Below are 14258 nucleotides of genomic sequence, written 5' to 3'. Positions count from 1 at the left end.
TTCTGTTTTCAGCTACGACAGCCTCCTGCAACCTTCTGCCAGTGAAAACAGAGTCCAGGAGGGCTGCGCACATTCGGGCCACTACAGGTGCAGACACAAATGACCTTAAGCTGGCCATACACCTTCACTGCCATGCCGACCCCAGTCCCCCAAGATCATATACAATCCTGATGCGGCCCTCAATGAAATTGAGTTTAACACCCCTGATATAGGACATAGATGTCCTATATATGCAAATATATAAAGTTTAATATACTTTGCAAGTTTAATAGTTCGATTTTTTCTCAGCATTAAAGGAATTCAAAATGAACCTGATATATATACCTGCAGCAAAACGTTTTTCTATCTTTCTTGAAATAACATTTCCATGTAAAATGTTCTAGATACTTTGCTAATGAATGCATATTTAAGTCTGCTCCTTTCTTTGTTTTAGTTTCATATAAGCTTGCTGTTTGTCCAAAGTCTCATGATGATGCCACATAAATGCTCAGAGGAGAAAGGAGCAGCATAAATTTCATCTTTACAATACACAACTTTGCAAATTATTGGATCTTACCAATAATTTTGCATATAGATCATACTTTGAAAATAAAAGAAGATCTAAATGCTAATAAGATATTGCCTGGGGAACATAAGTCAGAATATAAAATCAGTGTTAAGAAGAGATTCAGTACTTTAATTTATGTGAAAAGGAAGAAGGAAAAACCTGTATTATGAAAAAGAAATCCAAATAGTTTGTATAATAAACTGTCATGATAGAACAAAAGCCTTGAACAATATTATAACTGAACACAAGCCAGAGAGAAAAAAGAAAAATATTTTAATCAAGTATGTTATCAAATAAAAGAATATAATAGATTTTTTTTAAAAGAAGAAGAAAACATTGTATGTGAATTGATAGCACAGTGATCATACTTTATTATAAAGGACAATCCTTTATTTCAGTTTAATTTATTTGGGCAGCTTACAATTTGGGCAGACTTTGGGCACCTTACATAAACAATACTAAGCACACAGAATAAAACAACAATGCAAACAATAGAGATAGTCCTTGACTTATAACTGGACCCTGGAAGTATGATTGTAAGTCATTGTGGTCATAAACTGAGACATCATGTAACTGGGCCCAATTTTTTCAGTTTTTTCAGCAATCATTAAACAAATACCAGAGTTGTTAAGTGAATGCCATGGTCTTTAAGTGAATACATTTTCCCAAATAGGTGTTTTTTGCTGAAAATGAGAAGTTTACATTCATTAGGAGACAATAATAATACACAAACAATACAACCATTTTACAGGCTCTTCACCACTCTCTGATCCTCAAAGCCAGATGGTACTTTCCTTTGTAATAAAAAGTTATAAATATGAACAATTAATTTTTAAAATCCTTATTAACATTTGCCCTTTTTTTGGTTTGTTCTTTGTTTTTTCCCCAAGAAAATATGGTCACTGTAATTTACGCCTAAGATTAGAATATTCAAACAGGTATTTATGGAAAAATGTGAAAGAGGCAAAAGAGATTAAAGACAAGTGGAAACGTTATGCTGACACTCCATATGGGTGTGATTATAGAACAACAGAAATATTTGTAGAGACAGGATAAGTTCAGAAAATAACTTCACTAGATAGCAAGACAATAGATGAACTGTCAAAGAGGAAAGCACAAGGCACAAATAGAACTACATTGTTTAAATCTGCAGCAGATGAGACTATTAAATTTCTAACTATGCCCACAAATATGGGACAAGATTGCCTAAAGTTTGGTTTATAAAGTTTATATTGTATTCAGTATAGGAAATGCAAGACGACACACAAAGTATCAAACCACCAGTGAACATATACATTACAGAGGCATATCTTTGTTTGAAGATGTTATAAAAAACAGAGCTATATTCAGAAAAAGAAATGGCAAATGAATAAGCGGGCTTCAGAAAAGGGAGAGGGACATGCGTTCTGATATAAAATTAGACTGATATTGGAGAGATCAAGAGAATATATCCATTTTCCTTTTCTTCATTTCCTACATCAAAGTCTTTGGGGAAACTATACTGGACTGTGAAGCATGAGGAATCTTTACTATAAAAAGTTACTGTAAGGACTGAATTAGGAGACTCAGAGTGATTCATAAAAGGGAATAGAGTGAGACAAGGATGTATATTGTCCCCATATTGATTTAATTATATTGTGGCAGAATTGAAAGAGATCACACAGCAGTAATTAAAATTGCAGTTGAAACATTGAGATATGCAGATGACATCACTTTGTTAGCCGAAAATAAGAAGATAGTACTGCAAGAAAAACAGACAATGAGTCCTGGACTTAATCAAGTTTTAACTTACTTTGAGGTAGTATTCAACAAGCAGTAACTCATATATTTTGAGTAAGTGATACAATTAGTTGTTGTATTAGAAAAAATGATTAAGTTAGACCAGAAAAAATTAAAAGAGAAAAGTGTATTCATTTATTCCGTTGTCAGCAAGACTTATATGACAATCCAAATCTTAAAGAAGATAAATACATGAGAAGATGCTGTGAAATCATTTCGCATATGCAGAACGAAGGATATGTATTATATATGTCCTTAAATTTTGTGAGATACAAAATGCTATTATGTAATAATTATGTATTATGCTATTACATAATTTTACAGTGTGTGAACTCTACTATGAAAACCAAACAAAGAAATCTACATTCAGACACACAAAAACCAAAGCTAATTTTATTAACTTTGGCTATAATAACAGACTCTTGTAAATCTGATGGTGCTTTATGCCCTCCCCTTATGTGAATTTGGAATACATCTTTTGTTCATTCTTCCTTCTTACTCTGCAGTTAACCCATGTTTTTCCCTTCATTTTGGTCATAGATCTAGTCATCTTCCTTTCTTTCTACAGAATGCCAGAAAAGAATTTCAGAATAGCCAAGATAAATTGCACAAATCTGTATTTCTACAATGGGAACGACAAGCCCAAGCATCCTATGTGGCCAAGTGTCACCAACCCTAATATACCTTGCCATACTAGAGCATGGGAAAACTGATTGTATAATCCTTCTCTTTCCCTCTTTTCCTTTTCTCACTTGACTTCAATTGCTGGAGTCTAGGAGGCTCAGCACCTGGCGTCTGTCATCCCATCATCTGAAAGGTTTGCCTTGTGAACCAGAGACCTCAACTTATGCCTTGAGCACAAACTGGCTTAAATTTGATATCAATCTATCAAAGTGGGGGTAGAAAGTGACGTCCATTCATTAGTCTAACCTTCAAGGAATCCTTTCCAAGGTGCTTAATGGTCCCACGGCCAAAAGGCAGAACATCCATGCTTGTGTCGACCTGGAAGATCTCTTTGAGAAATTTATTTTTGGATGAATGAACAAGTTGCATTATGTCCGAGCTAAGCATATCACGGTTTTTCTCAAGGAAACCTGTGGGGAAGAAACACAATACCTTTTTTTTTTCCATTTGATGTTAATTGCATTTTCATGTTCACTTTATTGGGTTAAGCATTTTCCTTGTACAAATAGCTAGCGCTCCATTTAAACTAATCCTTTATAATTGAAATAATTCTTACGGTTCTTTCTCATGGGCAGTTTGGAAGCGCTAGTTATCAGCTAGTTATGAGCTAGCAAAAAAGTATAATGATATAGGTTGTATTGCCTATATTTTCACCAACACATATTTTGCCACAACTACAAACTTTGAATATTATTTTGCCCTCACTTGTTATGGACAATTGTTTTTTTAAAAAATTGATGATTTCCCCTGGTTTTGTTTCCACTCTTACAAAGTATCTGACAATGAAAAGAACAATGCTAATCATTCTCCCTTATGAGATGGGAGAGTGAGTTTTGCTACCTGTCACCTACTGATAGCAGGGGAGGGAGGGGTACAGGATGAAATAGCAGAGAGTACTCTTAATGTTCTTGTTTTGAGATATCTCTACTCATGACAGACTTGTTACCTGACAAATTCTCAGATGGGACTGAACCATAATGTAAACTTTGATCAAATACTTTCCAATATCAAGACCAAAAAGAGAGCAGTCAAATTTCCATTGAATAAAAAGAACTGCAGAAAGTCTTTAAATCTTGGAGCATATACTGTATATACAAATATACATATATGGACACAAGCATGTTCATATTGCAAACCATGATTTTTAAGTACTGCTGAAAGTAGATTTTCATTCTCTATATGGCTTTTTTCTGACCTGCAATAAGGAAACTTATCTAGTCACGTGAAGTCTGTCAGCTTCTGCTGTAGACAGTTTCTAATTCCTAAATATGGAGCTAAATGTCTGGAGAGTCAAGATTTACTGTTGTGTCTGGCATGAAGCCTTCACAGCATCCTATGCTGCCAACACCCAAGCAGAGTGCCCAAATGGCCCCTTCCTTTTCCTCCACACTAAGGAAGATGTAAGTAACTATGATACGTTGTACAAATAGAGGGTTTAGAAACTGTAGTTGTATGAGACTCTTGGATCTCATTAATATAAGTAATAAAATCAGGGAAAATTACACTATACAAAGCCCCTTCAAGCTGAACGCCTGTAAAACAGAAGTAGTAATATGTAACTAGCATAATTTAGCTCTCCTTTCTGGTTTAAATCAATTTTCTGTGCAATGCAGAAACTGGCACTCTTTAAACACCAATAAACCCATGTTGTTAAGGAGTAGCATGTGACCTGACAAGTGCTTCATAAAGTGCCAGTCATGCACTACATGGGCAGATGTCTGTTTGCCATCCAGGTGTCTGATTTGTTTGCATCTCCAGCCAAACCAGCTCTGGAAGACACCAAGCAGCAAGGAAGAAATGCCTCAAGAGCACAGCAGCCTCAAGAGGCCAACAGAAGCTATTTCAGAAGCAGATTCTGAAACCTGCCCTTGTCAACAGCAAATAGTGAAGTACACCAGAGCCTATTTGCAAAAAGAAAAGCGTCAGGGCAAGAGGAAAAGCCTATTTTAAAATCAGCACAGCTAAGGGTTGTTTATGCTCTTTATGCTCTTTCTGATGTGAGCTGGTGAGACAAAGAAAATGTTATGAGGACATGGCAAAAAAAAAGAGGTTGCTAGTGAAAAACCACCCTAGTTTCTTGAATTTGCTAAAACATCTAACAAAAATATATTTATAATGCCTTGGTAAGGCCACACTTGGAATGCTGCATTCAGTTTTGGTCACCACAATGTAGAAAATATGTGGAGACTAGAAAGAGTGCAGAGAAAAGCAACAAAGATGATTAGGGGACTGGAGACTAAAACATGAAGAACGGTTGCAGGAACTGGGTATGTCTAGTTTAATGAAAAGGAGGACTAGAGGAGACATGATAGCAGTGTTCCAGTATCTCAGGGGTTGCCACAAAGAAGAGGGAGTCAAACTATTTTCCAAGGCACCTGAGGGTAGAACAAGAAGCAATGGGTAGAAACTAATCAAGGAGAGAAGCAACTTAGAACTGAGGAGAAATTTCCTGACAGGTAAAACAATTAATCAGTGGAACAGCTTGCCTCCAGAAGTTGTGAATGCCCCAACACTGGAAGTCTTTAAGAAGATGTTGGATAGCCATTTGTCTGAAATGGTATAGGGTTTCCTGCCTAGGCAGGGGGTTGGACTAGAAGACCTCCAAGGTCCCTTCCAACTCTGCTATTGTATTATAAAAACAACAATATACACATCAGGCTTCACAACTGTTTAACAACAGCCTGAAGATCTACAAAGATGCTATAAATCACTAGTGAGAAAATGCCTTAAGTAACAATAAATACTTATAGTCAAATACAGGTAGTCCTCCACTTACAACAGTTCACTTAGTGATCGTTCAAAGTTACAACAGCACGGAAAAAAGTGACTGATGACCATTTTTCAGACTTATAACCACTATAGCATCCCATGGTTACATGATTTAGATTTGGATGCTTGACAACTGACTCACATTGATGATGGTTGCAGTGTTCTGGGGTCATGTGATCACCTTTTGCAATCTGCTGATAAGCAAAGTCAATGGGGAAACAAGATTCACTTAACAACCATGTTACTAATTTAACAACTTCAGTGCTGCACTTAACAAATGTGGCAAGAAAAGTTGCAAAATGGGGCAAAGGTCACTTAACAAATTCCTCACATAAATTTTGGACTCAATTGGGATCGTAGATTGAGGACCACCTGTAATCTCCTTTTTGGTATTAATCAAAAGAAGGATCTGTTAACCAATGGAAAAGTACTGAAACTCACCTTTTGACTGGTAATAAACAACTCCAGCAAAATGGTTGATAGCAAAAATTGTATCATGGACATTCTTTGGAGGAATGTAGATTTTGCTTCTGCTATGATGTGAATTGATTTTGTTTAGCATAGTGGTGTCTGTCCCCTGGGAACATTCAAAAACTTGAGTTGAAGCAAAATGCAGTCACTCTTTTTATGTTACTATGCTAAAATGAGCAACAACAATAATAATAGATTTGTGATAAAAGTTACAGGGCCAAATCTGATCCATAAAGAGGTATGGTGGGTTCAAACAAAGTATCTTCACTTTTATTAATTACTAGAGAAGCCATGGTCCATTGGATCTTCTTTTCAAAGATATCTCCTTACCTAAGCAGTAAAACAGAATGACCATGGACAGGCAAAAAAAATATGGGGCAGGAGTGACTTCCAACTTCCTGCCAGTTTACTACAGGTAGTTCTTAGTTTACAACAATTTATTTAGTGACCATTTGTGATTATAATGGCACTGAAAAAAGTGACTTAAGACTGTTTTTCACACTTACAACTGTTGCAGCATCCCATGGTCATATGATCAAAATTCTAACGCTTTGCAACTGGCATATATTTAGGATGGTTGCAATGTCTTAGGGTCTTGTGATCATCTTTTGCAACCTTCTGACAGGCAAAGTCAATGGGCAAGCCAGATCCACTTAACAACTGTAACTAAATTAACAACTGCAATGGTTTAACAACTATGGCAAGAAAAGTCATAAAATAGGAGCAAAACTCACTTAATAACTGTCTTGCTTAGCAATGGGCAAAACTCATTTAATAACTGTTGCTTAGCAATGGAAATTTTGGGCTCAATTGTGATGTTGAGGGCTTTCTGTATAATGCAAATATGTCACTCTTTTATGACACAGAGGTAGGAAGAAAGAACAGAATCTAGAAATAAAGCTAAAACTAGTCAAATAAAAATAAAAATATTCCTTTGTTGACAACAAGCCACCAGCTAGAATACAAACGAAAGACGGGGTGACAATTTTTCTTCTCTTTTCAGTTTTGAAATGCAATTAATTTCTATTCTACCAATGCTCTACAACGAAAAACATGTAACTGTACACAAGATACTCAGTATTTTCAATAAAATTTGCTACAATACCCAACTATCAGTAATTTCATTCCCACAGAAGCCTTAAGGAAAATGATCCTTACTTTGGGAAATCTGCTTTCCTCGTCAATCAGTGAAACAATGTTCATGGGTTTGAGTACAATGACTTCCAAGGCAGCACAGTTATCCTTGAAGTCAATATGGTTCCAGGAGATTTGCTCAGCTAAGTATTCCTCCTGCTCCAGTTTGAAGATGTGGAGTACAAAGAATTGCTGGAGATGTTCATTGGCAAAGTTGATGCAAAACTGCTCAAAACTGTAGGGAGAGTTTTCACTGAAAATATGTTTCAAAGCCCCCCACCTTAAGAAATAAAAAGCTACATAAATAAATATAAATATTAAATGCCAAGGATCCATCAAAAAAGTAATGATATCAATGATACATAGTAACAACTCAGACTACATGGATTAAACCATAATAAATAAATATACATTGTGTATTTCACAATTGCCCCATTTGTAAGCTTGACTCTTGGACAATAGAAGATATCAATGAGTACTTATAGTGCTTTGATGGCCAATAATTCAGACTTCCACAATCTGATATAATACAGATGCTTGGGCTATCAATTCTGGCTGGCTGCCATTGGTTAACAGGATCTAGACCGAAAGGCTTTGGAATGGAAGATAGGTGATGACTCTAGATCAATGCTTCTCAAACTTGGTCATTTTAAGATATGTGGACTTCAAGTTTCAGAATTCCCCAGTCAGCCATGCTGCTAAGTTTGAGAAAAATTGCGCTAGAAGGCAGCAGAAAGAAAAAAATATTCAGTATTTATTTGCTCCTATCTAGTGGTTGTTACAGAGATTTGTAGACCAGATCAGGAAACCTTTGCTTGACTTCAGAATACATATATCCTCCACTTATGACCACAATTGTCCAACAGAAATGAACAGGATGTACAAAAAGTCAGAACCCACAGGCAAATGGCAATATGCTTTATTAATTTTTTTCACAGAAAATGTTACTGTATTTAGCAATGTTGTAAAGCCACGTGTCAGACAAGTAAGGAAGCGTTTAGAAGAAAATGGCACCAATTTCAATATGAACTGAGATTTATATAATTAATTACCTACAGGTCCTGATTGTTTATTGAAAAATAACTAATATCAGAATCTGGTTATGACTTACAGCATATTAAGATTAATATTGGATTAAGTTCAGAGCTGGTATTCAGCTGGTTCTCTCAGGTTCAGGTGAACCAATAGCAGCAGCTGCGGGATTTTGCCCAACTTCTGTCCAGACCCTTCTCACCTGTTGGAGAAGAAGTGGCACACTCTGGACGTGAGGAGGGCTCTGAGGATTAACCTCAGGAGAACCAGGCCAAACAGGAAATCCAAAGCTCTGTTTGTCTCCTTCCAACCAGGATCCCTGGGTAACAAAGTAACTTCCACCACTATTGGCAGGTGGTTGCGAACCTGCATTGCCACTGCGTACCAATCGCAGGGTTTACAGACACCAAATCATATCACAGCCCATACCACGCGGAGCGCAGCCACATCCACGGCCTGGGCCACACAAGCAACCCTGGCCGAAATCTGCAGGGCAGCCACGTGGGCTTCCCCCTCTCCCTTTGTTAGGAACTATAAGCTGGACTCCTTTGCCTCGGCAGAAGCCCCGTTCAGCCGCAAGGTGTTGCAGGCGGTTCACAGGGCGGGGCCCATGCCGCAACAGACCTGAGTGGGGGACATGGGGCCTCAGGGATCTCCCTCCCTAGGGATGTGCAGGCTTTGGTACGTCCCATTCTGGATACTCCTCCCCCCTCACTATGGAGAAAGGGCATTGGTACTTACCTGATACGCCTCTTCTCATAGTGGGGGGAGGAGTATCCAGTCCCTCCCTGACTATGTTTGTATGACTAAGTATTATGTTCATTGTTTATGTAGTTATATAAATATTGATGTTGGAGACAATAAAAGCTAAAAACTGAATTAAGAGTCTGGAGTGAATGGTGCAACGAGTCGGATAGACCTCCCGGTACCAGGGGGCGTTGCCCAAAGAGCTTATCTGACTCAATCCAATCATGAGAGGATAAGGTCAACTACCCACCCACCCCGATGTAATGTGTGAGCACTGCACACGGTCACATTTGCAAACCCATATGGAAGGTAAGTAAATCCCACCGCTGATTCAGTTTGAAGGTTCAGTTGGAAACTAAGGTAATTTATAAAGGTAAGAAAATACACTAGAGTTCTACCTCATGTATGCAATTTTATGGAAAATACAAAAATGTACTCTGTTAGACATCTCTTATTTATTAATTTCTCTGCTCCCCACTTTGTGGCTTCATTCATTTTTTTCTTACAACAAAGAATCTATTTAGTGCCACCAACTATGTGTTTTGGTTGATAGCACTAAGAATTAGTTCTGAAATGCTAATTCCGTAAATTTCTCAAAAGAAGTAAAACTGGACTATACCTGTTAGTGTTAAAGTTTTCAAAGCCAAATATATCCAGGAGTCCAATGGATTTGTACATTTTTTTCTCATCTGGAGAAGAAGGACCACAAATTGCATCATTGATCTTATTCACTATCCAGATGAAGAGGAATCCATAGATTCCCTAGGTTTAGAAATGGAATAAAAAGAAGTTAGGTTTTATATACAAATTATTCATACACTAAACACACAGAGCTTAAAAAAACAGCTATCCAATAAAAACCTATTCATGCCTGCACTAGATACATCTGGGTAATCAATCAGGAGAACCAATCAGGTACAGAAACTTCTGTCATAGCGATAATACAAAATTTGGCTACAATTCTAATGATCAGCCATTTAGCAAGTAGCACATGATTGCCATATGAGCGGGCTAAAAAGTTTGTAATTAGAGATGTAATTAACTCTACTATTCAAAAGGAGCAAATAGGACATTCCCAAAGTACTTGTGTTACCCTGTCCATTTTTAAAGTCTGAGCAAATACACAAATGTTCTTGATAGGTCCATTGTATCTCCTGAGAGAGTCATTGAGGTATTACTCAATTTGGTAATTATTAATCTTCCAAACATGGAGGTTAGTGAATATATCACTCTGCTTGATTAGTACAAACATCTTGGTTTTCATGTGATTGATTTATAGTATTTCACATTGGTAATACGATGCTGAAGCATGAATGCTATATAACTACAATATTTACAATATTACAGCAGCATCAGCATATAGTAGAATAGAGATTGGTTTATTGCCAGAGGAGGATGAAATTCAGCTTTGATAAGGGTTTGAATATTATTATTTATATTTATTCATATTTATGTATTAATAAAATGTATAACCCACTCATTTTACCTCAAAGTAACTCTGTGCAGCTCATCCACAGTTGTCCAGAGGTGGAGAGGACTGATACATTAATCAGAATGAGATTTTATCAGTAAATAGTTCCACTAACTTCAAGAAAATGGCAGAAGCCATGGCTAAGCAGGGACAATTGAATCTTTCTTTTGGTCTACATAGCTCTGAAGCAGGAGCATTTGAGGCACATTTTTTAAACAAATCAAACAGAAGTATAAGAGTCACATATATAATGACACTAAGAAGTCTTGCAGATCCCTGAATATTTATTAATTGGTGATATTAACAAGCTTTTACAGACCATAATCCATTTCATCACATGGAAGTTAATATGAAAACAGCACTGTTCCCTTGTGTTCATACATCATTTCAGGAGAAGTGGTTGAGTGGAAGAATCCTTGGTTCCACCACAAATGCGCGAATGACAAAAGCGCGCCTCACTAAACCGCGGTGACAAAACCGCGCTGACAAAACCACGCGACGAAGGAGCGACGAATGAGCCTTGAAGCGCGTCGACAACAGCGCACCGACAGAAGCATGCTGTAACCTAACCCAAAACCTAACCCTAAACCTAACCCTAAACCTAACCATAACTCTAACCCTAACCCTAACCCTAACCCTAACCCTAACCCTAACCCTAACCCTAACCCTAACCCTAAACCTTACCTTAACTTAAATCGCGCTTCTGTCGGCGCGCTGTTGTCGGCGTGCTGTTGTCGACGCGCTTTTGACATCGCGGTTTTAGCACCGCGGTTTTGTCGACGCGCTTATGACGTTCGCGTTTTTGTCGGGTCACGGAATCCTTGACTAATATGAGTGTCTTCCGGTAGCAGAATATTTTGGTTTTCTAGTCTTAAGCATCAAAAACAAACATATCCCTGAGAAATATTATTGAAAAACAGAGCTGGTCTTATTTACCTTGACAAAGGCATTTCTCACATCGGCTGCTTGAGTCACACTTAGGGGCGTAGAGACACTTTCCCCTCGGATGATGATGGAATGGTTTGTAAGGCTCTTGTGGAGTTCTTTAGAATCCACCTGTAGGAATTGATATTGTACTGGATGATTTTTTTATAGACACAAGAGATTTATCTAAGAAGAATAGAGCTATATCTAATGAAGGAATAGAGAAATTTATTAATGGGACACAGAAACAATACTCAGTCAAACTTACTGCAAAAGATCATTCACAAAAGTAAATTGAGAAGGAACTATTTTAAATTCCTTGGAGTAATTGTAATAAATATAATAAATAAAGCCAGTACCTCTAGCAGTTTGGTTGCAGTGGAAAAATGTACAGAATCAAGAATATGAGAGCAGTCCAAATTTTCATACACAACACCTAATTATAGAAAAACGGTAAGTCTTATTCAAAATAAGTAAAAAATGCAGCATTTGTTTGTTTTATTTCAGGCAGTTGTTTGGCTAAAGTAAAGGACAACACAAGAACAAAATTTCAAGTTTCTGGAAAACATTATAATGTTAGCCTATTCAATAATATTATGCATTATCCTGAGCTGAAATTGGAAGTTGTTCTTAGGTTCTTTTAATATAAAATTATCTCATTTAAATATGGTAGTTAGTTAAACAATGGCATAACATTGTAACACAGAAAATCTTTTGAAAAATGTTTATCTTCTTTCAAGCACTGTTTAAAGAAAAGGAGAGAAATCATAGTCTAAGAGGTTCACTTATGAAAGAGCTGAACTTGATACATCAGTCAAATTGAATTTGTCAATTTATGCTATAGGCAAAGACAATTCAAGCCCAGGAAAACCAAAAGTAAAAAGCCACTGAGGAAACTGAAACATTTCCCTCCACAGGTGACCTTTTAAAAAGCGGAAACATCTCCATGTTCTTGTATTTGATAGGAAGAAGGGCATCTTTCCCTAGATGGGAACCAGATAAGTAAGCAAAGAAATCCATTCTGGAAGAGGACTGGAGAATCAAGAAAAATGTAGCAATGAAGGGAACAGTGAAAATCGATCCAAACCAGGATTTTTAAATTTTGTTTTATGAATAATCTTTGCTATGCATTTGATTCTCTTGTTTCTATGTGTGAACCTGGCACAGGAAGCAGTATCCAAGAGAAACGATATCAAATTGGCTATTTGGGATTGTCCAGTAGTTAATTCTCTACCCATAGTATATGTCAGTGTTTCTCAACCTTGGCGACTTTAAGTCCTGTGGACTTCAACTCCCAGAATCCCCCAGCCAGCTATGCTGGCTGGGGGATTCTGGGAGTTGAAGTCCACAGGACTTAAAGTCGCCAAGGTTGAGAAACACTGGTATATGTAATAAAAGGTTGGTTTTCTGAAAGGGCTTTAGTTTCTTTTGATCAATTAAGCTACAGAGGAGAAGTCAGAGAGACATATTATTTTTCTTTCCACTAGCAAACTCAGCAGTATACCAAAAAAAGCTTTCTGTGAGAGTATAGGAAGGATATAAGGGAAATCTCATTCCAATTCTTCAGAACTTCCTCCTTCTTGTGAATTCAAAGTACCAGTGGTAGGTTTCAAAAAAATTTCGAACCTACTCTGTGGGCGTGGCTTTCTTTGTGGGAGTGGCTTGCCGGCCATGTGACTTGGTGGGAGTGGCTTGCCAGCCATGTGTTTTCTTTCTTTTTCTCTCTCTCGCTCCTTCCTTCCTTTTATCTGTCCCTTTTTCCTTTTTTTATTTCATCTCTCTCTCACTTTTTCTTTCTTTTTTTCTTTTTTTCTTTCTTCCTTTCTTTCTCTTTCTCTCTGTGTGAGTCTGTCTGTCTGTGTGTCTTTGTATGTGTGTCAGTGGTGGGTTTCAAAAAAGTTTGGAACCTCTTCTGTAGGTGTGGCCTGCTTTCTGGGTCCACTGGTGGAACCTCTTCTAACCGGTTCGGTAGATTTGACAAACAGGTTCTACCGAACTGGTGCGAACTGGTAGGAACCCACCTCTGCAAAGTACCATTGAACCTTGAAATCATCCTAATTCTTCCTAATCCTAATTAATATGTTCCCATGTATGGCCGGTTTATCAGCACTTTTTTTTTCTCACTAGGAAAACAAGGCACTGAGAAAAAGAAAAAAAATGGGGGAAATGGCTGGTGAGACTTCTTCGTGCTACCCTATTGGACAACTGAAAAGGATAGTAGTCTACTGAAGTAACTCAGGAGGAAGGTAAGGTTACTGTGTAGTAAAACTGTGAAGGTTTGAGAAACAAAACATTAGCTCTGCGAAAATATCCCATGTCTGTAAATATACACATGTACTAGGCTTACCTTCAAATTTTACATTTCCTAGATGCAAAATGGCTGCCAGCAATTTACTTATGTTCCACTGCTCAGAATCAGAGAACATGAGAATTTTCATAGCTGAGCATATATGAGCATATTCCTTGGCATCATTACGGCCTTCACAGAAAGTGCATTTGCCCTGCAAATCAGTAATGCAACACATCTCTTTCAAATACAACAGTATGCATAATATAAAGTTAAAATTAAAGGTTTCCCTGCCTAATCATTTCTGATTCTATGGGGCAGTGCTCTTTTCCGTTTCTTAGTTGAGAGTGTCAGCGTTGTTTAAAGATATTTCTGTGATCGTGTGGCCAGTATAACTACACAATGAGGTGAAT

General features: G+C 37.4%; 1 protein-coding gene across 2 annotated transcripts in view; it reads right to left on the bottom strand.

Annotated features, from left to right (window-relative positions):
• The window catches only part of MYO7B (myosin VIIB), a 77297-nt gene that overhangs the window by 49526 nt on the left and 13513 nt on the right, over window positions 1-14258 (bottom strand). For both annotated transcript variants that reach the window (XM_087725673.1, XM_087725672.1), the window contains exons 9-15: window positions 13906-14059; window positions 11918-11994; window positions 11571-11690; window positions 9783-9925; window positions 7409-7619; window positions 6221-6356; window positions 3257-3420 (exon numbers count right to left, since the gene is read on the bottom strand). In XM_087725673.1, the coding sequence (XP_087581799.1) occupies window positions 3257-3420; window positions 6221-6356; window positions 7409-7619; window positions 9783-9925; window positions 11571-11690; window positions 11918-11994; window positions 13906-14059 (1005 nt within the window). The remainder of the gene's footprint in view (window positions 1-3256; window positions 3421-6220; window positions 6357-7408; window positions 7620-9782; window positions 9926-11570; window positions 11691-11917; window positions 11995-13905; window positions 14060-14258) is intronic.

Source organism: Thamnophis sirtalis, unplaced genomic scaffold (genome assembly GCF_051295495.1).
Source record: "Thamnophis sirtalis isolate CommonGarterSnake01/CBP01778 unplaced genomic scaffold, rThaSir2_p1.2 scaffold_11, whole genome shotgun sequence".
Lineage (NCBI taxonomy): Eukaryota > Metazoa > Chordata > Lepidosauria > Squamata > Natricidae > Thamnophis > Thamnophis sirtalis.
This window is presented reverse-complemented; position numbering and strand designations above follow the sequence as displayed.